The 23,302-nt window shown below is 32.2% G+C and overlaps 2 protein-coding genes across 2 annotated transcripts; one reads left to right on the top strand and one right to left on the bottom strand.

Moving 5' to 3' along the window:
- Positions 1-274: 274 nt before the first annotated feature.
- Positions 275-6,997, bottom strand: LOC123910467. Its single transcript, XM_045961577.1, has 11 exons — positions 6,387-6,997; positions 5,474-5,598; positions 4,630-5,074; positions 4,395-4,510; positions 3,444-4,209; positions 2,721-3,170; positions 2,353-2,541; positions 2,018-2,245; positions 1,466-1,802; positions 1,188-1,371; positions 275-1,085 (listed from the first exon to the last, which is right to left on the bottom strand). The coding sequence occupies exons 1-11, from the start codon at positions 6,582-6,584 to the stop codon at positions 608-610; spliced, it is 3,516 nt and encodes a 1,171-aa protein (XP_045817533.1). The 5' UTR covers positions 6,585-6,997; the 3' UTR covers positions 275-607.
- Positions 6,998-17,904: 10,907 nt separating this feature from the next.
- On the top strand, positions 17,905-22,377 carry LOC123910466 (serine hydroxymethyltransferase 6-like). The gene is made up of 4 exons (XM_045961576.1): positions 17,905-19,322; positions 20,065-20,470; positions 20,727-20,828; positions 20,933-22,377. The coding sequence occupies exons 1-4, from the start codon at positions 18,291-18,293 to the stop codon at positions 21,154-21,156; spliced, it is 1,764 nt and encodes a 587-aa protein (XP_045817532.1). The 5' UTR covers positions 17,905-18,290; the 3' UTR covers positions 21,157-22,377.
- The last annotated feature ends 925 nt before the right edge of the window (positions 22,378-23,302 follow it).

Here is a 23,302-nt window from a genome sequence, read left to right as displayed (position 1 = left end):
GTAAAAAACTATACTTTTGAATTTCAACAAAATATAGGCACCCCTATAATTTTCCAAATTTAGAATTATTTCAAACGTGAGCTTAATCTCCAAAAGATACTATTAAAGTTACGTAGATTTATCCATGGTCTGTTTATTCCTATACCAAGAATTCAATTTCTTATTAAAAAAGGATTTGTTTTATTCGTATAATTCTTACTATTTTTGTAAAAAGGAACATGTTGATTCACGGGCCTTGTTTTTTACGATAAGAATCATATAATAGCAAAAAAAATTTGACAAATCATATAATAGCAATTTAAATAACTCAATATTTGATTATTACATCAACAGCATTCTGCTAAAGACACGACCATGTTACTAATATTTACAAGCAGCTAAGATAAACATCTTACAACTTTATGATTAGATTACCAATCATATATTAGCAATTTAAATAACTTCAAATACCTATTTACATATTTGTTCATTATATCAAAAGCATTCTGCTAAAGACAACCATATCACTAATCTTTACAGGAACCTAAGATAAACATCTTACAGCTTTACACACTCCTATGTACATGTACGTGTGTAATATTTATTCATGAACTTGACAAATTTATGTTCATATGTTATCAGTCAAATATTTATACCATGGCCCGTGAACACCAACTGATATAGTAGCTGCTACAATCAAAACACGAGCAGCTTCCACTACCCTTTCGGTCAGAGCACCAGCCCCAACTTTCAGTAGTGCCATTTCAGCTAATTTCCTCCCATGGGCACCAGTTCCCCCAAGCACAACTCCGCGCAAAGCTGAATAGACAGCATTGAACACCCTCTCAAATACAGCATCCCCAGCTTGTAGGCTCTTTCCTAGCATTCTGCCAGCAACTGCCTTTCTTGACTGAACCTTCCCTACATCTTCACCATCGACTGATGGCAGATTGCAAATCACTCCTACAATATCATCAATATCAGCATCTTCAACACGGTCTAAGAGCTCCAATAGTTGTTCTGCACACGTGGACACTGCATTTTCCATATTTACAGAGCTTGCTACTGCCTTTTCACTCAGAATGATCTGACGGCATATAAGAACGCTGTGATTCCCAAAATAAAAGACATGTTACTATCATAACTGTATGTACCATACCATCTAAATAAAAACACAGCCTCTTGACAAAAATAATCATGCTGTTTACCTAGTAGAAATCACAACAATCTTCTGAATTTGAGCCTGAACAGACCTCAGTCTGGAGAAGTTAAGAGATAAAGTTTCTGGTAGATCGTCTTGTGTCAGACCAGATATTCCACTTACTAATTTTAGCAAACCAAGCCTCACAGCGAGATCAACTGGTTCTCCTTTGCATTCTGGTTGCTGATCACCTGATCAAATAACATACAAGCAGGTATAAGCATCTGCCTTAAAGTAAGGAACAGCTAACAGAAGAATCATAAATTAAACTTTTGTCAATATTACCCTGAGTGTTTGAAACATCAGGAGAAAAGAACATTGGACTGCCAGTACTTTTGAGCATAACATTTCCACCAGTTCTGAGAGCAGTTGAAGGAAGCCATGCTTGGGATGAATTATCAGCTAATGCTGAGGAGGAATTCACATGATCTACCCATTCCTGGTCTTTAAAATTCCAGGTAGATGAAAGCCATCTGAGTGTTGAAGGAAGAGAGGCACTGGCATCAGATGGAGAGCCATATTTGTTTGCAAAGGCGTTCCTAAGGTAGTCCACACCAGCAGGTCCCTTAAGCAAAGGCTCCATTAATCTTATGCGTGCTTTGCTTATCTCTTTCTTAAGAACCTGTCAAAAGATTTATCATGTCACATAACATACAACCAAAGTAAAACAAATATTAAAATTCCAAATCAGCTTTGTCTACAAACAAAGCATGAAAAGAAATACACATCTAGCAATGGTGTATTCAAAAGTGAAGCCCGTGCTTATAATCATCAAGGCTGCACCTGAATGAATAGATCAAATAAATTAGAGTAATAAAGGAATGATATGATAGACACCTGAATCTGTTCAAGGACAAATTGCAAACCCTTAACCAAGGCTACAACACATGCATTGTTTGATTCATCTCTAGAGTGGCACATTTCACCCAACTCACTGAGTAATGCCTTGTGTTTGGCCTTTATTATCTCCTCATTGGCTGGGGCGGAAAGCTTCTGCAAACTGACTAGCGAAAACTCGAGAATTTTACCAAGGTAATTGACATCCAGTTTACCAGATTTAAGCACCTTTAGATACACAGAAGACAAATATAATCAGAATTCAGAGAAGGAGAAATTATAGTTAGGTATATTCCAATAATGCGTCTAACAGGCTCGTGAAAAGAATATGCTACCTGAGAAAGAATATCTAAATCAATGGCTGCAATAATATCATCCTTCCAGCTTATTGGAGCCATCTCACAAATTTCATCCCTAACCTCTTCCATGAGTTGAATAATCTGGTCATAGTTGGGCTGATCTTGCTTAACAGATTCCATAACACTATCCCAAAAGGCCTTCTCCATTGTCTGCTTGATTTTCCCCTGCCAGATGAGATAAATAGTGAACAAGAGTTGGCAAAAGGATTGATTCTATATTAAAAAAAAATCTTAGTCGGAGGGATAATCTGAACAGAGTGTCAGACAGCAAAGGCATCAGGCAGAACCCCTCTTACAAAAGCATCAACCATAAGTTAAATGGAAACAAACAAAGATGTACATACCTCAATGCTGTTTTGAATGTGATCAGAGACATCAAAGTCATCAGCAAAACTACGGTGATGCTCATGGAGAAATTCATTTACAAGAACATCATTTGGTGCTACAAACTTTTCTGCGGTAGTACCGAGCTTGGTATTTGAACTGGTAATAGGTGAAGAGAAGCTTGACTCTACAGGGGAAGTGTCGGTCTCCTTAAAAAGGGAGCGAACCACCCGGCTTGTCTTATTGCTCTTATTTGAAATATTTCTTTCACTTGGGCTTGCAACAGTAGTAAGTGGAGTTGGGCTTGGAGGCATGTATTGAGTCATTGGAAACCCCACTGGGCTTCCGCTATCCTTTACTCTTATGTATCTAGATCTTGTTTCAGATAGTGCACTTTCCATGCGCTCAATCCCCGCATCTCCACTCAGATGCATCACCTTTTCTCTCAAAAGTTTTTGATCTTCAGAGACCTGTATTAAAAAACATAGAAAGAAGATAAAGTTAAAATCCTCTCTTGCAATAATAATAAAGCCAAGCCATACTTTTCAGAATTAAAATGTAACCGGGAGAAGAACATGTTTGAGAAGGGAAATTTTACTAAAAAAACAGAAGCTAATTTTTTTAAGTCTATCAATCTTAGTCAGCTTTTGGGGTCATTTTGATGCTCCATGACATTACTCAAAAAGTTTGTCAATAAAAGCTACCATTCAAAAGGAAAACTAGCTATTGACATAGGAAATTACCTGATGCTGAATAGCTTTCATATCATGACTAATACCAACTCCTTCTGGAGTTAACTTGCAAGTTTGAATCATAGAAGCCTCTAGCTGGCAAGCTGCCCTAACCAAATCATCCTCCAATGATCGAGCATCCTTAACCTTCCAGACCACAAAACAATTCAAATATGAGCACCATGCTTTATCAAAAGCAGCAAGCTGGGATCTGAAGGTGCATCGCTTCATAACAACTGAGGCAGATTCGTCATCAGAACTTTCTATTGGCCCTTCTAGTATAATCTTTATCAACAGCTCGAACATGTGGACAAATTCTTGAGCAGACTTGGCCAAAGCAATCTCGCGTTCTCCCATTGTACTGAAAACTGCATCTGGGTGACCCAGTATCATATATGCACAAAGAACAACTCTCACTTGATACCTTGATAACCTATTGTTTGTCTCCTTGACTAAATCTGCTTTTTTTGCCGGGCTTCTTGCAGAACTCCTAGGAGTAGCCCTTTTCTTGGGGGACACAACCCGTTTAAGAAGGTGATCAATGTTATCCAAGCTAGAAAAATAACCGGCAGGAACAACAGCTGTAAGCACTCTGAGGCGGCTTTCAAACCGGTCCAGCAAAGTTTTCACAGTCTGAAGAGTAGAAGCTGATTCAATTAGAAGAGCAAACTGCTCAAATGGCAATGACTTGACAGATTTCTCGTTGATCCCGAGCACAGCATATGCCTTCGTCAAGGTAAAGGTTGTTCTCTTCTGCCTCAAGAACTGCCTCCAGCACCTTAAAGAAGCAAATAGTCAGAATCAGCCATATAGTAATATCCAGTAAAACAGAATTTAAATGCAAAAAAGGTGAACTAAAACATTGCAAACAGTTTTAAGGCCTTCTCCGAAATGGTTACAATTGAGTAAACCAGTGAAATCAAAGCTACCTAACCAGAATATATGTATTTAAATGCAAAATACCTTGCTAGTTTTCTAGAAAGATATTCTGCCTGCTTTGACATTGTAATCCAATTCTCCCACACATAACCACGCAATCTTCCCCTGTGCCTGAGATATTCAGCTCTTTGCCTTTTTGCCTGCTCAATATAAATTTGGAGACTTGGTTATACAAAGCACCACTGAGGCCACCATGTAACATATGAAATTTTTGAAGCAGTGAAAAGGAACCCAAAAAACAAACAAACTAACACCATACCCTTTGTAATCGATCTTCCAACTCATCCTTCTTTTTCCTTCTCTCGATCTCACGCTGGTGAGACACAGACTTCGCCACATGTCTCGCCTGCAAGACTTGAGCGTGCGCCCTTTTCCTCTCAGCTTCCAACAACCGAAGTCGTTTTGTTTCAGCAGCAGCTCGTTTTTGGTGAATTGCAGCACGTACACGCTCCTTGTATTTGCTCTCTCGAGTCATTCTCCTCATCAATGACTGAGACGACCTTTCTCTAAGAGACGCCCTTCTTTGCCGGTGAGCCTTTAGGATAAGCATCCTATTAGCCTCTGCCTGCTGAACACGTGTTTCCACTTTTGTCCCAAGCTTCACACGTTCATTTGCATGACGCATTTCAACTCCATTTTTTGCCGCTTGACGCAGTTGATCCTGCCTTGCTAAGCGCATTTGGGCCTTTGTCAAAAGGCTCAACCTGTCAGGAAAGCAAAAACTCATCTTGATTGTAAAAATGAAGCACAAGTCACGTGAATTAAAAAGAAATCAAGTCTTTCATACTTTGAAAAATAAATTTTCAATTATCAAAACAATCAGATACCAAAATAAGATCATGTTGAATATGTAACTGCATCTTGTACAGAATTAATTTTTTATATGATTGAATTATAAAATTATTATTATATTTTTATATGTTAAAAAATTTACAAGTATATGTATGCATCCGTTTTAGTGATTTTAATAAGATGTGTAAGCCCACCCGATATCATAATGCTCCGACGGTTTATTTAAACTTAAAATTCCTTAAAAAAAGACTACAATGGTGGTTACAGTACACAACACAATACCCAAGCATTCAACCTAAAGAGAAACCCACCTCTTCTGTTCAGCAGCTTGCAACTTTGCCTCTAGTCGCTGACCAAGATCCTCGTCCTGAGACGAACATCGAGAGGGGCTTCTCGGCTTTGCACGTGCCTTGCTTGAAAGTTTCTCATAGTACTTCTGCAGTCAATAGAAGTTCAATCAAGTAACAGAAAAAACCAAACTCAATAACTAAAAATAAAAATTCAAAAATAAATACTCCCCCTAGTCCTAATTATAAGAAAAAATTCATTTTTTAGATACATTGAAAGTTTGATGTATCTAGTCCATATTATTGTCCAGATACATCAAACTTTCAATGTATCTAAAAAAGTGAATCTTTTCTTATAATTAGGGCCGGAGGGAGTAAACAATTACATGAGTAGAAATTGAGATAAAACTTAAAAAGGAATAAACCAACAACAAAAACAGAGTATTTGCCTTACAAGAAAAGAAACTATCAGTATGCTCAAATGAAAAGGAAGAACAAAAATTAATCATAATCATAACAATAACAATATGCTATACACTAAGAATCATAATCATAATAATTTGAATTCCAACAAATACGGAGAACAAAAAGGGTTGAAAGCTTGTAATTTAGAAATACACAGAACCAACATTGAAGATGAAACAAGAAAGAAGAAGAAGCCAATTCACGAGACTAATCAATCAATCAACAACAGAGAAGTGTAAAAAAATAAAAAATAAAAAATAATCCTAAATTAGAGATTGATTAATTAATCTCTAAGTACTCTGTTTTGTGGTTGAAAAACAAAATAATAATTACACGTGTTAACTAAACTATGTAAGAAGAAAAAGGAAAAAACTTGAATATTGAAGTTGAAGTCCCTTAACTTTCTCACCAACCAAACAAATCACAAAAACTTTTTACAATAGAATCGTAAATAACACACACACGCACAAACCTGTCTACGAATTTCAGCGTCACGAAGCTTGGTTTCGATTTCCTCCACCGTACTCGGTGACTTACACTCCGTATCAAGAAGCCTTCGCCGGAGTCTCTTCGGTAATCTAACCGGCGATGACAGAGATTCATCATCGCCGACCGGAAATTCCATCATAATTCCAGTTTTACCCTCCGGTAATTCAACTCCGGCAGCCATACTTCAATTATACGATTAAACTAACGATCAGGAATCAGTACCGTAACGGAGCGACGGCGATGATGAATTTATTTCAACCAACGACGTCGTACCGTACGAAAAAAAAAATCGCAACAATGAAGAAAAAAAAATTGAAATTGATGTGATCGATGATTTGATTTATATAAAGAGAGAAGAAAATTTGAATTGGTAACGATACGATAAGTGAAACCAGCTTCGAGAGAGAGAGAGCTTCGTGTTTGTTTTGAGTTTTTAGAGAGAGAAAGTAAAGAGAGAGAGAGTTTAAGAAATGAAAAAAGGTGAAGGACGTGTTTGGGTTTATAATAACCAAATGGGTTTATAATGGGCGTAATCACGTTTATTTAACACAGTAATCTAATCAACAGAATTAAGAACAATGTGTTTGCCACGTCAGCGTACACATCATAACGGCACTATGTTTTATCGCGGACTTTAATAACCTTGACAAATTCTTTATAGGTTTTTGTCTAAAACTTTCACATGTTAAAAACTTAAAATAGCTAAATTATTTTTTTTTTGACACAAAAATAGCTAAAATTGTATCATGAATTCTAACTCAATTGATAAAATGTTAATGTCGTGATCTGGATTCGAACACGATATCAAAAAAAACGGTCCTTAATATAAAAAAAAAACTACTTTTTAAATTCATTGAGAATCTAACGTATTTAGTCTAATATATGGATTAGATACATTAGATTATCAATGAATCTAAAAAATAATTTTTCTTTAATATTAAAGATCGGAGGAGATATTATTTTGTACTCCTACGGACTACAATTATAAGCAAAAATTACATTTTTTAGATTCGTTAAATAATTTATGTATCTGGACTAAAATACGGGCCAAATACATATATTAATCAATAAATCTAAAAAGAAGACTTTTCTTATATCTATAGTCGAATCGAGTACTTTTTAACATGTGCAAATTTATAATCACTCTAGTCATTATTATAAAGAAAAAATCACATTTTAAATTCATTAAAAATATAATGTATTTGGGTAAAATGTAATGTATTTGGGTAATATTATTGCTCAAATACATTACATTTTTAATTAACCTAAAAAATGATTGTTTTTTATTATAATAGTGATCGAAGTGAGTATATTATAGAAAAACTCAATTTTTATTTACTATACTGCGGCTATGGCCCCACTTCCTTCTTGATTTGGACATTAACTTTTATTTTTTTATTTTAATTTTGGAATATGATCTACTTTTACTCAAAGTTGTGGTTGTTTTTCGCCGATAAATTTAATTCAGTTGATAAAAACGTCATATTATATATCGTAGTAGTTGGACATGAATTATTATCTTAGAAGAAATATCTATTTATTAAAGAGACTACTTGACAAAAAAATATTTTGTTGCTTTTAGTTTAATTAATTGGATCATTGTAAAACTTAAAATGTCTTCAAGAAATCATTGAATTAATTAAATATTTTTTTATAAAAGAGGGTCGAAAATGAAACTACAAAATTAGACGAACATTTATAGGAATACAAAGCCAGAATTTATACTTTTGGATGCACTGCAATTCATTATCTCTTTATATTTCATATACTAAAACTAAACTAGTACTTGTCAATGTGTCATCCTTTTATTATACTCATTGGTGCCAAAACAGTCACTGTTGTATGTGAAGATGAAATGTGTGGCGGATAAGGGGCGATGTATATTTCCTTTTCCTCTACCTAGCTAGCTTTGGAGATGGGTTTAGGGTGATTCCATTTCCATCTAATGAATTGATTAGAAAATATTTTTTTGTAAAATACTATTACTAGAACATATTTTATGAATGTGTGTCAAATAGGTTTTTCGATGGAGATTAGTTATCGTTAATAATAGTGAAAATTTCGTACAAATATCACGGTAATAATAAAAAAAAAAAAGTATGTGAACTGTGAATAACTCAAAGTGGAGAATATCAAATTTCACTAATAGGAAATAATAGCTTGGGACTTTGTTAAAGTTTTGCTTGGTGAAAAACGTCAAAGCAGCTGTAAACAACTGTTAAATTTTTGCCGTTAAAGAAAAAAAAACTGTTAAATTTTGGTTTAGTAAAGTTGACAAAAGCTTTTTCTAAAAAAAAAAAAAAAGTTGACAAAAGCTTCGACTCAAGTATTAATTTTCTGTTTATTTAATACTTTTATTTTCTTCCACTTAAAGTTAAATATTGTTATAGTTAAAAATTATTTTATCTAGTCTTTAATATAAGAAGTTGACTTTTTAGATATATTGAAAAATGAATGTATCTATCTAATTTATAGTCTAAATAAACCAATTTTTCAATATATCTAAAAAGTGAATTTTTTCTTATTAAGGGAGTATTGAAAAAAATTATTTAGGAAGAATTTTACTTAGAAGAATCAAATGTCTAAGAGTTGGGAGATAAATTGTACAATAATTGTTTGATTACATACACCAAAAGAAAAAAGAAAATTTTCTCGGAATAGAAATTATAGAATGCTGCACTGCTTTGTACTCAAAGAATTTATTGAATGACACTTCAATTTGTCCTGTATTTTTGTGATAAATAGCAGATATTTGACCAAATTGATATCCATTCCCAAAAGCAAGCAAAGGTGTTATCTCACCACCACGAAATTATCATGTGGCCACCTCATGTTTACATGACTCAAACGAAACAACAAAGATAAGGGTGATCAGGACTAATTAAATAATGGGTCATGTTAACTTGTGTCCTAAGGGCACATGTTAAGCTACCTAAAAATAGAAATATAGCATTTAATGATACAAAAAATTTAATGTTTAGATAATTGAATACACCACAAGTTCAATAAATTTTTTCCACATTTATCTTCTTATCATGTGCCCTTAAGGGCACAAGTTAACATTCTCCTTAAATAATTGTGTAAAAAAAAGAGTAATTAATTGTGATCCATGATGCCTTTTGAGTATTGTTCAACTTTATGCACACACGCCATCAGAAATTAAGCTCTATGTGATCTATGGGAGTATTATATAAGTTCTTATTTTATTTTTGGTAGAAGTCTTTAAATATTTGTTTTTTTCTCATTTTTCTTAATTTAATGGTTGATAAATCACAAAGAATATAAAAGTATTTAAGAAAAGAGAAAAAAATTGAATAAATGGCTAAGATTAGTATAACATGATCTACATGAGGAAAATAATTGGAGATGATATAAATTTGGTCTTCGTACATAAAGTAAAAAAATGCATGCCATATCATGAATGAAAGTGAAATTATTTACACTTGCATCAAATAATATCTCTATAAAATTGATTATTATGAATAACTAATACATCAAAAAGATATAAAAAAATAATTGAATAAACAGGAAAAAAAAAGTAAAATGAAATTGATCGGGTTTGGCCCATTAACCCACATGGGCCGAGCCATGCTTGATAATTGGTAGCCCAATAATAATCGGGTCAAACCAATCTGACTCTTTATTTTGTCTGACCCATCAGGCGTTCAGGCTACATCAGATTGAGTCGGACCAGCCCATTTGACAACTCTAACTTGTACCTACATTTATAGATTTACTTGATTAAAAACAAAATTAAAATCAACAAAAAAAAATATTGTAAAAATGAACATGAACTTTAAAAAATTAACCATTTTTTGTTGTCAAAACTCAAAACCAAGAGATATAGGGACCTGTACTCTCAAATAAATATCACAATCTTGCATGCAAACTTGTGATAAATTTTAGAAAGAACAAAGAAAACTAAATCCGTTGTCCAAAAACAAAACAAAATTTCTATCATTCTATGTTGCTTGGTTTGTGGACCTCAAGTTTGATGCACGATCTCAGTTTTTATTACTAATGTTTTTTTTTTCTATTCAAAATAAGTTGTGATAAAACAGCCAACCAAGATCACCTACGCACGTGATGTTGCAAAATCTTAGCCGCATGAGAATGTTGGAGTCAACATTCAATTTCGATTAACTGACCTATTTAGAGTTTGCGTCGTTTAACATGATTAATTTCTATTGTAAAATTTGTAGAACATATGAAGTGAATTCTTTTTCTAATATATATATATGAAGTGAATTCTTTTTTTTAACCAATTTCTTTTCCAAAAAAATAAAATGACGCATCTCTAACTTAGAGGCTATAAGCACTTAATTAAGGAATTTTTTTTTTGATAATCACTTAATTAAGGAATTTAAAATAGTCCAGAAAAAAAATTAAAGAGTTTAAAATTCTTATATTACTTAGACCAATTAATTATTAATCCGATCAACCAATTTTATAACAAGGAGACAACAAAAAGTAAAGAGCATAGTTTTTTTTTCTCCTGTGTTAATAGGTAATTGTTCGACCCTAGTTTGCTTCACATCTTTGTGCACGATTCACCATCAGATTTGATGCAGTGATTAGGAATATCACCGTTTGAACTTTGAAATGACATTTAAGATTAAAATTTCATGTAATATAAACTAGGGGTAAACCCGTGCGTTGCACGGGTTTGATTAAAATATATAATTAAAATATTTTTATAAATAAAAAATAATAATTGCGATAACTATAATTACATATATTTAAATAATATATATTATTTTAAAATATGATTATATTTAATATTAGTATATGAGTAAAAAAAAATGTTTAGAAATATTAGATTTTTTATTAATTTATATCGTAGTTTGTTTATATTTTAATCTAATAGATCTCTTATAATATTTTATAAGTTTGAAAGGATGTATCATTTTTTATTTTATTAGTGTAATCATATAAATTAGCAGAATAACCCACTTGGGGTTGGTCGAGTGGTGTTGGTTTGGGCCCTTGGAGTATGCTCCTCTCAAGGTCTCAGGTTCGATTCTCACTAGTGCCAATTTCGGTGGGCTAAGTCCATACAGAGCAAAAAAAACTCTGGCTTTAAATGGGTCCCCCGCAAGTGGGCGGTGGGATTGGTCCACTTAGATTAGTCGGTCCTAAGGCCGGATACCAAGTTTTTAAAAAAATAAAAAAATTAGCAGAATAGTTTTTAGTAATATGAAATTTAGTCAGGAGATAAGAAATATACATCAAGTATTATTCAAATTAGAGATCAAATTCGAATACTCATAATCAATAATTTAATGTTGAATTCAATCTTAAATTAAAGATTTTACTTTTAATTTAAAAATTTAAGTGATATGAATATTAATTACATAATATATTTAAAAAAATTAATTTTAAATATTAGATATTTCAAAGAAAGTTGATTTTGTCTTATTTGCATGAATGAAATATGAATAGAGTCATGCATTTTATCAACAAAGAACACCAACAACTATATTATATAGAAAATTAATTTTATCTTATTTTCATGTATTAACATGACTCTTTAAGACATGCATGTCGTGTGAATATGAATATTATATATGACTGAAATACAAATTAATTATAAATTTTAACCCTGTTATTTATTTTATTGTTATGAAACTTATATTACATTTGTGTATTTATTATTTATCAAATAACTTATTATAATTAAATAATCGCATAAGATTTTATAATATTCTATTATCTTATAAAAAATAATTAAGTCAGATTTGAAAATGTATCGGTGTAAAAAATTGTTATACTCTGATCATTAACAAATACTATTATAAAGAGCGCTACAAATTGTTACACCTTTAACTATTAACCTATATTATTATAAAAGTGTATATATATATATATATATATATATATATATATATAGGGGTTTTCTAACTTAGACCCTAGTTAGGTCTAAGTTAGCAAGGTGCACCTTTTCAATTGGACCAAAATACCCATTCTTTTAATTTTTGAAAGAATAGAGCAACAGGGGCATTTCTGTAATTTTACATAAAAAAAAAATAACAACACGCGCCCCACCTTCTTAAACAATTAATAGACGTGGATCCAGTGTCGCGCGCGTACGGAAGGACCATGGTTACAGATCGTTGATTTCCATCAGACAGCCAAGATGTGATCTCATTAAGACTGTCTGATCAATCAGACAGCCCAGATCATCCTGATCTATCAGATCATCCTGTCTGCGCCACACTAGATTATAAGCTGGAGAGAGAAAATTTTGCTTTTGAAAAAGGCAGCCACGTGTCAGCATATGAATGGGTCTGCGTGATTTTTTTCATTTTATACTTTAAACTCGATTATTTCGTCGTAAATTAATTTTTTATTTTTTATTTTTTATACCAAAATTCATAATTTTTTTTTCTCTACAAATAGAGACTTGGTTCGTTTGATTTGGACACCGGAAAAAAAACGCAATTTTTCACTACTTTAAACTCGATTATTTCGTCGTAAATTAATTTTTTATTTTTTATTTTTTATACCAAAATTCATAATTTTTTTTTCCCTACAAATAGAGACTTGGTTCGTTTGATTTGGACACCGAAATCCTTCTGAAACCATTTATATGGTAGAATGGTTTCAGAGAGTTGTAATCTGAAACCATTTTGCTGGTAGAATGGTTTCAGTAAGTTGATTATTAGTTATTTGCTTCTGAAACCATTTAGCTTGTAGAATGGTTGCACATAGTTGTATTCTGAAACCATTTTACTGGTAGAATGGTTTCAGTGAGTAATTTATTAATTGTGTTTGCTTCTGAAACCATTTATCTGGTAGAATGGTTTCAGAGAGTTGTAATCTGAAACCATTTTGCTGGTAGAATGGTTTCAGTAAGTTGATTATTAGTTATTTGCTTCTGAAACCATTTAGCTTGTAGAATGATTGCACATAGTTGTATTCTGAAACCATTTATCTGGTACAATGGTTTCAGAGAGTTGTAATCTGAAACCATTTTGCTGGTAGAATGGTTTCAGTAAGTTGATTATTAGTTATTTGCTTCTGAAACCATTTAGCTTGTAGAATGGTTGCACATAGTTGTATTCTGAAACCATTTTACTGGTAGAATGGTTTCAGTGAGTAATTTATTAATTGTGTTTGCTTCTGAAACCATTTATCTGGTAGAATGGTTTCAGAGAGTTGTAATCTGAAACCATTTTGCTGGTAGAATGGTTTCAGTAAGTTGATTATTAGTTATTTGATGAGATTAAGGTAGTGAAAAATTGGGTTTTTTTTTTCTGTGTCCAAATCAAACGAACCAAGTCTCTATTTGTAGAGAAAAGAAAATTATGAATTTTGGTATAAAAAATAAAAAATAAAAAATTAATTTACGACGAAATAATCGAGTTTAAAGTAGTGAAAAATTGCGTTTTTTTTTCGGTGTCCAAATCAAACAAACCAAGTCTCTATTTGTAGAGAAAAAAAAATTATGAATTTTGGTATAAAAAATAAAAAATAAAAAATTAATTTACGACGAAATAATCGAGTTTAAAGTATAAAATGGAAAAAAATTAACGCAACCAATCACATCATGACACGTGGCCTGCCTTTTTCAGAATTTTCTCTCTCCGCGTCATCCAGCAAGCACCACGCGCGTTTGTCGGCGCGTGTGATGCACGCGCGCTGATCTTGTCCACTAACACGCTGCCACGTGTCCTGGGGGGGAAAAAGAAGTGGGGGCGCGTGTACTGTTGCGTAAAATTACAGAAATGCCCCTGTTGCTCTATTCTTCCAAAAAATTAAAAAATGGGTATTTTTGTCCAACTCAAAAGGTGCACCTTGCTAATTTAGACCCAACTGGGTCTAAATTAGCAGCCCCCATATATATATATATATATATATATATATATATATATATAACAGATGGATTTAATTGATATGCACCGACGGTGTAAAATAATTTTACACTGTCAACCAATATCAATCATGTTTTCTGCCACATTACCCCATTTTTTTTATATGACATGGCAAAATAATAGTTGTTTATTGGACGATTGTGTAAAATTATTTTACAATGTCGATACATATCAATTAAACTCTATAACAAATATGAACTAGTCTGTCAAATTTTAGAGAGTGAAATAAATACTTGGAATGTGAATTGCTCTCTCCTCTCTCTTGAATCCTTTGTGGATATTTTATCTCACCTGTAATCATATTTCTAAAACCCAGACAAGTGATTGATTCGGTCAAAGTACTGGGTCACTGAGTTATTGGTCGGATTGGTGAATCACTAGTCAGACCGTATAACTGTTACCCGATCTATGCAATAACAACAAATAAAAAAATCTATCACTTAAATTTGACAATTATAAAATTTAATAAAAAATTTCGTTCAATTTTTTCTTAATAAGTATTCATATATTTAAAATATAAAAGCTTATCATTTCTTTCTTTTTTTAATTTTGATTCACATATCTATTAAATCATACTTTTTGATATATAGTGTTGTCTTTACTTATTTTTAATATATAATTTGGTGTGAACTAAACAATTATATATCTAAATTAATGTCTTTTTTTTTTTTACAGAATCAAAATTGATGTCTTAAGAAAGGAACCCATAAAGTTTTTTTTTTTTGCATATAATATTGACATACGTAGCTCCATAAAGTTTTTTTTTTTTTGCATATAATATATGATTGTAAATCATGAGCATACTAATTTATATAATTATTAAAAATGATAAATCATGAATAACGACCATATTTACAATTATTTTAATTAATAAGTTATTTGTAATTAAAGTTCAAATTAATTATGAGCAACTTAAAATTGGAGTTACTTGACACCACTACTTCATAGGAATAGAAGTTAATGTTTTTACCCGATTCACCTAGGTACAATACCCTTAAGTTTTGTTCATCCTCAAAGATCTTCAACTCTTGTCTCCAAGTATCAACATTTGGTGTTAATAGGAGACTATTCTTGGGTTCAGTCCTATATTTTTTTGGCCTATTTATATTCTCATATCTCATAGTGACATCAATATCTTTCATCAACTATACATTGGGCATAATCCCTCTGCGAATAAGTGAAGAATTCTAGTCTGATAAGGCAGCATCATTATTTTTGAATTTGCAGCATTTTTAGAATCTTTTAAATAACATATTTCAATAAAAAAGAAACATTTGCAAAAAAAAAAATATACTTAAATGTGTAAGCTTAATAAAATGGACACGTTTACCTAAAATTAAAGTCTAATTGATATTAAAGATTAAAAAAAAAACCTAATTGATATCTAGTGTTGGTGTAAAAATTATTTACACTTGCATCAAATAATATCTCTGTAAAATTGATTATTATGAATAACTAATACATCAAAAATACATAAAAAAATAATCGAACAATAAGGGAAAAAAGTAAAATGAAATGGGTCGGGCTTGACCCATTAACCCACATCGGTCGAGTCATGCGTGATAATTGGTAGTCCAATAATGATCGGGTTGAGTCAGTCTGACACATTTATTTTATTTGATCCACCGGGCCAGATCAGGTTGAGCCGGACCAACCCATTTGTCAGCTTAGCCGGTACCTACATTTACAAATATACTTGATTAAAAACAAAATTAAAATCAACAAAAAAAAGAAATTGTAAAAATGAACATTAAAAATTTAACCATTTTTTGTTGTCAAAACCAGTTTTTTACCAAGAGATATAGTACCTGTCTCAAATAAACATCACAATCTTGCTTGCAATGCAAACTTGTGAGAAATAACTTTTAACTTATTTTACTGATTTATAGTTTATTTTTTAGAAGTTATTTCAAATAGCTTATGAGCTTATAGCTTCCTCTTTTACCCTTATTATTTTAACTAAAATCCATATTTACCCTTTATAATTTATTATCATTAGAATTTAAAATAAAATAAGTAAATGCATGTTTTAACGCTGCTTCTTTTAAAATCATATATATATATATATATATATATATAGTATGTTTTAACATTGCCTTATTATCTATTTTAAAACATGAAGGCTAAAACATTTTTTTTATCAATTTATAGGTACGTATCTTACTATATTTTTTTTTGAAACAACGTACCTTACTATAATTAACCATTATACTATATTGTCAATATATTTTGTTGTTATTTTTTATAAAGTATATCAACTGAAAGGAAATATTTTTTTTTTTTAAATTTAGCATATAAAAATTGGTTTAATAATAAGTCACTAGGTTTGGTCTAGTGGTGAGACGTTCAGGTAGTATGTTATAGGTCCTAAGTTCGATCATCAACTCATTGTAAACAAAAAAAATAGTTTAATAATAATATTTGAAAGATATATTTATTGAATTAATAAACTTAAAATATTGTAAAAAAAAAAAATCAACTTAAAATATTAAATTCTAAGTATCTTAAATAGTATTAATTTGATAAAAAAAAATTATTGAATTAAAGATGTCCTTTTATATCATTTTAAATGTATCAGTCAGTTGAACCGCTAATTTTACCAAATATTTCAATCAACTTATCAGCTAAAAGCTATCAGCCATAAGTTATTTTTGCCAAACAGAGCTTTAGAGTTTCCGTTGTTTAACATGATTAATAGTATTTAGTAAAAAAAAAATGATTATTAGTATAAAATTTGTAGGATATATGAAGTGAATTATTCTTTTTTAACCAAAAATAAAATAAAATGGCGAACTTCGTGCTGATTGTTTCTGAAAGTACAATAATGTCCTTATGTTACTAGATTTTTCAATCAAAGAGAAGGGTAATAATAGAAAAAAGAAAAATATCATCTGTGTTACCTGCATTATCATCTTTGAATGGAAAAGAAAAAAAAAATCATAAACATCCTACATGTTTTTATATCTATAAGCAAAAAACACATTTTAGGTTCATTATTTAATCAGTGTATCTGACCTATAATATAGAACAGATACATTGAATACGCAATGAATTTAAAAAGATAATTTTTGCTTATATATTATCACTGATGGAGTAAGATAAATACGGTCCCTTAAAATTTAGTCACAATTTGGTCACCCATATAAAAACACGTATTATTTAATTATTTTAAAACACATATTATTTAATTACTTTCTTTTTCTACCTTTTAATGAACCATAGAGATAAAAAGACCATGCAAGTATTTCTCACAAGATAAATGACCATTTATCTTCAACTTCTCTCACAATTTCTCTCTTTATCAAATCGCCCAAACCAATCACGTAATGTATTTATTTTTGCCACCAAAAAAGTTACTTAAGTTACTTATCTACTATTAAAGAATGAAAATTAGTATAAAATAATTAATAATAAAGTTCTTTTTGACAAATTAATATCCCATTTAATTGTTAATGTAAGAAAAATTTAATTTTTAAATACATTGAATAACTCAAGATTAGATACATTAACCGGTTAATGTATTAAAAAACAATTTCTCTGTTATATTGGGCTGAAAATAGTAATAAATTAATTTTGTACAAATACTACATTTATTTATCGACCAAAAGTGAACAAATACCATGAAGTATGGAAAATACAAAATGCAATGAAGGAAGTATTTGATTTAACCACATCACACAGACGTCAGATAGTATACAGCAAAGCATCAACAGCGTCCAGGTGCATCCCCTAAACTAAACTAAACTAAACTAAACCCGATTCATTCTTCTCATTAATTAATTAAGGATTAGGGTTTGGGTTTTCTTCTTCTTCTTCCTCAAATCACTTCATTCTCTTCCTTTTTCCTCATCCAATCCATATTCAATCACCACCGCAAAACCTCTTCTCACTTCCTCTGTTGTTGTTGTTGTTGTTGTTCTTCTTCTTCAAAGGCATAATCAATCAATCAATCAATCAATCAATCAATCAATCGAATTCCATTTCTTCATTTTCGCACGCAAACTGTTTGTTTAATGGACCTCTCTCACCATCAATCCAATTTATCTCTCACCTTTTCATCTTCTCACTCTTCTCCGCCTCGCCGTCCTCCGATTCCCGACGACTCCATTTCTCTACATCTTGAATCCAGTTTCCGTGATCCATCGCACCCTGTCCCTACGGTTCCTCTTCAGCTCATGGAACCTCAAACGGATGCTGAATCGAACAACAATAACAACAACAACAACGATGATGATGATGATAGAGAAGTTGAAGAATTTCGCATTTTAGGTCATTCAATGTGTCTCAAAAGACGAAGGGATTGCGAATCCTCTACAATTACGACGACCAAGAGAGCAGCTTCCCTCGAACCCAATCTCGAGGCTCGAAAGGCTGCAGTTCGATCGTGGGGGGATCAACCATTGCAGGTAGCTGATCCTGATATCTACGAGATAATAGAAAAGGAGAAAAATCGTCAATTCAAAGGGATTGAATTGATAGCTTCTGAGAATTTTGTGTGTAGGGCTGTCATGGAAGCTCTTGGAAGCCATTTGACCAATAAATACTCTGAGGGAATGCCTGGTGCACGTTACTATGGAGGAAATCAATACATAGATGAAATTGAAATGCTTTGTTGCGACCGTGCATTAGCAGCGTTCAATCTTGATCCTAAGTGTTGGGGTGTGAATGTTCAGCCATATTCGTGCACCTCTGCTAATTTTGCTGTGTATACAGGATTGTTGTCGCCGGGGGATAGAATCATGGGGTTGGATACTCCTTCTGGAGGGAATACTAGTCATGGTTACTATACTCCTAATGGGAAGAAAATTTCGGGGGCGTCTATATTCTTTGAGAGTTTACCTTACAAGATTAACCCTCAGTCAGGTTTTATTGATTATGATAAGCTTGAGGAAAGAGCACTCGATTTTCGTCCTAAGATACTTATTTGCGGGGGAAGCTCTTATCCTAGAGAATGGGATTATGCTAGGTTTAGACACATTGCAGATAAATGCGGAGCTGTGTTATTGTGCGACATGGCCCAGATTAGTGGGATAATTGCAGCTAAGGTATGAATTATCTTCCTCCCTATACCTGTTGATTGTCATGGCTTGTGTCGGTGTTCCTTCATGGCCGTTGTGGATTGCATTTAGTTAATTACTTATGAGATTATAGCAGTTGTGTTATTATTATTATTTTCCATTTATTTTATATGATATGATTATTTGCAATTTAATCACATTAGTCCTTATAGATCAGTCAATTTAGTCCATGAAATTGTTCTTAAGGGACCAATGTGATTGAGAATTTTTAATTTAAGGCTATACCGTACAAATTCAGGGGCTATATTGGTGTCCCACTCTTTTCAAATCAGTACCTAGAATGGTTATTTTGCAGTTCAGAAAAAGATTTAATTGTTGTAATGTCTCACCCATTCACAAGGCTCACAAAGATTTCTGTTTGAATTAATGTCAGAGTCCATTTATTGTGGTTAATAGTTCTGATCATGGAATATGAGAATACTGCTTAGTTTTTGAGGCTTGATATCAATTATTGGATCCCTGAGCAGGCTACTGGTTTTAATAAAATTTTCCGCTAATCTAAATAAAAATTTACCCGTATTGATTTTAACGTGTTGTCACACTTTTAAGTTAATCCTAGTAGGTCATTTTCTGGAATTACTGGACGGGTGTTTGGAGTCCATCAATGGAAGTTGCACAAATACTACCTAATACTAATTTGTGTACTTTCAATTTTGAACATATATATACCCGTTATTTTTTTTAACATATGATTCTCTGGTCTTTGCAGGAGTGTGTGAACCCGTTTGATTATTGTGATGTTGTAACTTCGACAACTCACAAGAGTCTTCGAGGTCCAAGGGGAGGTATAATTTTTTATAGGAAGGGAACAAAACCAAGGAAGAGAGGGATACTTCTAAGTCAGGGACATGAAAGTGATCAATATGACTTTGAAGAAAAGATAAATTTTGCTGTTTTTCCATCATTGCAAGGTGGGCCTCACAATAACCATATTGCTGCACTTGCTATTGCCTTAAAACAAGTGGCCACTCCTGAGTATAAGGCATACATGCAGCAGGTGAAGAAGAATGCTCAAGTTTTAGCATCTGCTTTATTGAGAAGAAAATGCCGCCTGGTAACTGGGGGTACAGACAACCATTTAATACTTTGGGATTTAAGGCCCCTAGGATTGACAGGTATTATATGGTTGTGTCATATTTTTATGATATATTGCTGATTGCATCTTTGTTTGTTTAGTTCTAACTTGTCAACTAGACTCATCTATTTTGCATGCTTTCTGCACTTCACATTGGTTTTGAGTTTGATAGCCACTTTGTGATCAAACATTATGCTTGAGTCATATGGTTCAAGCTGGACAGTTGTTAATGTTTGATTCTTATGTTTTTGTATATGGTAATAACAAGACCTGTGTTTTGTTTTTTTGGCTTGTAGGTAAATTTTATGAGACGGTTTGTGAGGCATGCCATATTACTTTGAATAAAATTGCTATTTTTGGTGACAATGGAACTATAATTCCTGGAGGAGTAAGGATAGGTGAGCGATAATTTATATGCTTGTATCTTCTATGTTTTGTATGCTCAGAATATTTGATAGGCGGTGCATTCTTATGAGACAGTTTTTTATGTTGTATTACCAAGGTACCCCTGCCATGACTTCAAGAGGGTGTTTGGAGACCGATTTTGAGACAATGGCTGATTTTCTCTTTAGAGCTGCACAAATTGCAAACATGCTGCAGAGGGAGCATGGGAAGTTGCAGAAGACTATTTCCAAGGTACTTGAGAGCAATAGGGACATTCTTGAGCTCCGGGCACGGGTTGAAGCTTTTGCAACTCAGTTTGCATTGCCGGGTTTTGACATTTGAACATAATGCATCTGGTGTGCAATGTGGTATAAAACAACAGTACATAATTGAGTGTTGCCATTGAGGTTTTTTGGTAATCAAGCAACCTGTTCCTGCCTTGATGGACCGTTCCTGCTGAACGCAGCAAGTTGGCCATTACAGGGGTTGGAACAGAGATTCTTGACCAACCAACCTGAGTACAAAATTCTTATGAGGAATCTGCAGAAAATAATTAATCTGATAAAGGTTAGTCACCTTAAATTCTTTTACCTTCTGTTTCATGATGAAAGCAATGGTAATCCTGTTTTTACTTGCTACATATTACCCGTTTTTTTTATATGATAGTTGTACTCCTTTTCAGCAACAATACAGTGCCGAGTTAATTGTTAAATATACAGGTTAATGTGTTGAATAAGTGATTACTTTGTATCCTTGTATAAATAAAATATCAATTATCATTTATTTTCTTAAAAAAAGCTTGATGATTCTTTTATAGTTGTTGGTAATGGAAACATCTTTCAGAAGCTCTTTTGAGTTCATTCAACTTCTGTTAGTGCGATATTTTTTTATTGACTTGTACTAGAGGATTGAAGTATTTTGTGTCATTGAATGGGAGTTGTTACTTGTCCGGTCTATATGTTTATTAATTAGATACTTAGCCACACTTACTATATTTTTTGAGAGAGGGTGTATTTGGCAAATAGTTGGAGATCTTGAATTAGTCTTGTAAATGTGGTAAGACTATCTAATGGATCTCAATATCTCATTTTTCCCCATAATCCCCCTTACGACAGTGTAAGTTGTCCTAAAATAAATTTAGAATGTCACTTGTAAATATCTGGTTTAGTGGGACTGTAGGAGATATGAGATGATTGTATGTATATATGTATGCGTGTAATGTAATAAACATGAGCATTTCAACTATTTTAAATGAATATAATCCTCAGTATATTTTATGACACTGAATCTTATTAGAAATTAATCTCATTTCTCCACAGCATAGTTGTATTGGTTAAGAGTATGGGTATGATCACGCTTCTTTGGTGGTGTAACATACAGCGGATTCTACCGTGGGCGAGTGTTTCATATAACTCACCGGTGCATACTAATAAAATAATAAATCAGGACCGTTCTTTTATGAGGGTACACAATAAAGTGCATGTATTTTATAATTTTTCATTATTCACACTCTCTTCCCTTCCTTTGATGTCTCAAGTTTTTCAAGCAAACAAATCATTGTAGAAAAATGTTGAATCAATAGTGTGTTTCAAAAATTAAAATCAAAAGCGAAAACAAAGCACGAGAGAACATAGTAATTTTGAAGGGTTGAAGAAAAAATAAATGGATATGTGAAAAAATTCTGGGTATTGAAAAATTCAAGAGAGGAGATTAAAAAATTCTTGTAAATAAAAAGATACCCATATTTATTCACCTCATTATCCACACTTTTTGAAGAAAAATATGTTCTTAAATGCAGCAAGGCTTAGTTTAATTGTACTGGTGGGACTGGTATGAAAATGCATGTAAGTTTTGTCCTTTCTCTCCTGTGTGTTAACCGGTAATTGTTCGACCTAATTTGCTTTACATCTTTGTGCACGAGATTCACCATCAGATTTGATGCAGTGATTGGGAATAACACTGTTTGAAATGACATTTATTTAAGATTAAAATTTCATGTAATATAAATTAGCAGATTAGTGACTTGAAAATTCTTGCTGTTTCATTCACAAGTCCATAGAGGAAATTGGTTTAGTTTGAGAAAAATTTACCCAGAAGTATTATAAAATTTCCACTTGCCATAATGAAAAACATGTTAAAATGAATGATATAGTATTAATTATTATATTAGAAAGGGGTAAAGGTCAAAGAAACTAAGCAGGGAAAGCCGACTCTCGTAGATTCGTAGAGTTTACCTCATATTAAAATTACATGTATATAATTTAATTTATTATAAATTTAAAATATATAAAAAAAAATCAGACCATTTATTTCTAATCCAAATGCTCATCATTGAAATTTTTGGTATCTTCGGCCAATTAAAATAATTGTGCCCTTTATAATCATATCATTGGAACCGTTTCTTTATACACAAAGGAAGAACTTGAACAAGAAACTTGCGCGTGTCAAAGCGAACATAAAAGTAATCACCAATGTAATTATGAGAATT

Source organism: Trifolium pratense, linkage group LG2 (genome assembly GCF_020283565.1).
Source record: "Trifolium pratense cultivar HEN17-A07 linkage group LG2, ARS_RC_1.1, whole genome shotgun sequence".
In the NCBI taxonomy this organism is placed as follows: domain Eukaryota; kingdom Viridiplantae; phylum Streptophyta; class Magnoliopsida; order Fabales; family Fabaceae; genus Trifolium; species Trifolium pratense.
This window is presented reverse-complemented; position numbering and strand designations above follow the sequence as displayed.

Coding starts and splice junctions, on each gene's coding strand:
- LOC123910466 (XM_045961576.1), top strand. CDS start 18,291: ATGGACCTCTCTCACCATCAATCCAATTTATCTCTCACCTTTTCATCT. Junction 19,323..20,064: donor GTGGGATAATTGCAGCTAAG/GTATGAATTATC, acceptor TGGTCTTTGCAG/GAGTGTGTGAACCCGTTTGA. Junction 20,471..20,726: donor AAGGCCCCTAGGATTGACAG/GTATTATATGGT, acceptor TTTGGCTTGTAG/GTAAATTTTATGAGACGGTT.
- LOC123910467 (XM_045961577.1), bottom strand. CDS start 6,584: ATGGCTGCCGGAGTTGAATTACCGGAGGGTAAAACTGGAATTATGATG. Junction 5,075..5,473: donor CAAGCTGCTGAACAGAAGAG/GTGGGTTTCTCT, acceptor CTTTCCTGACAG/GTTGAGCCTTTTGACAAAGG. Junction 1,372..1,465: donor TGATGTTTCAAACACTCAGG/GTAATATTGACA, acceptor TTATTTGATCAG/GTGATCAGCAACCAGAATGC.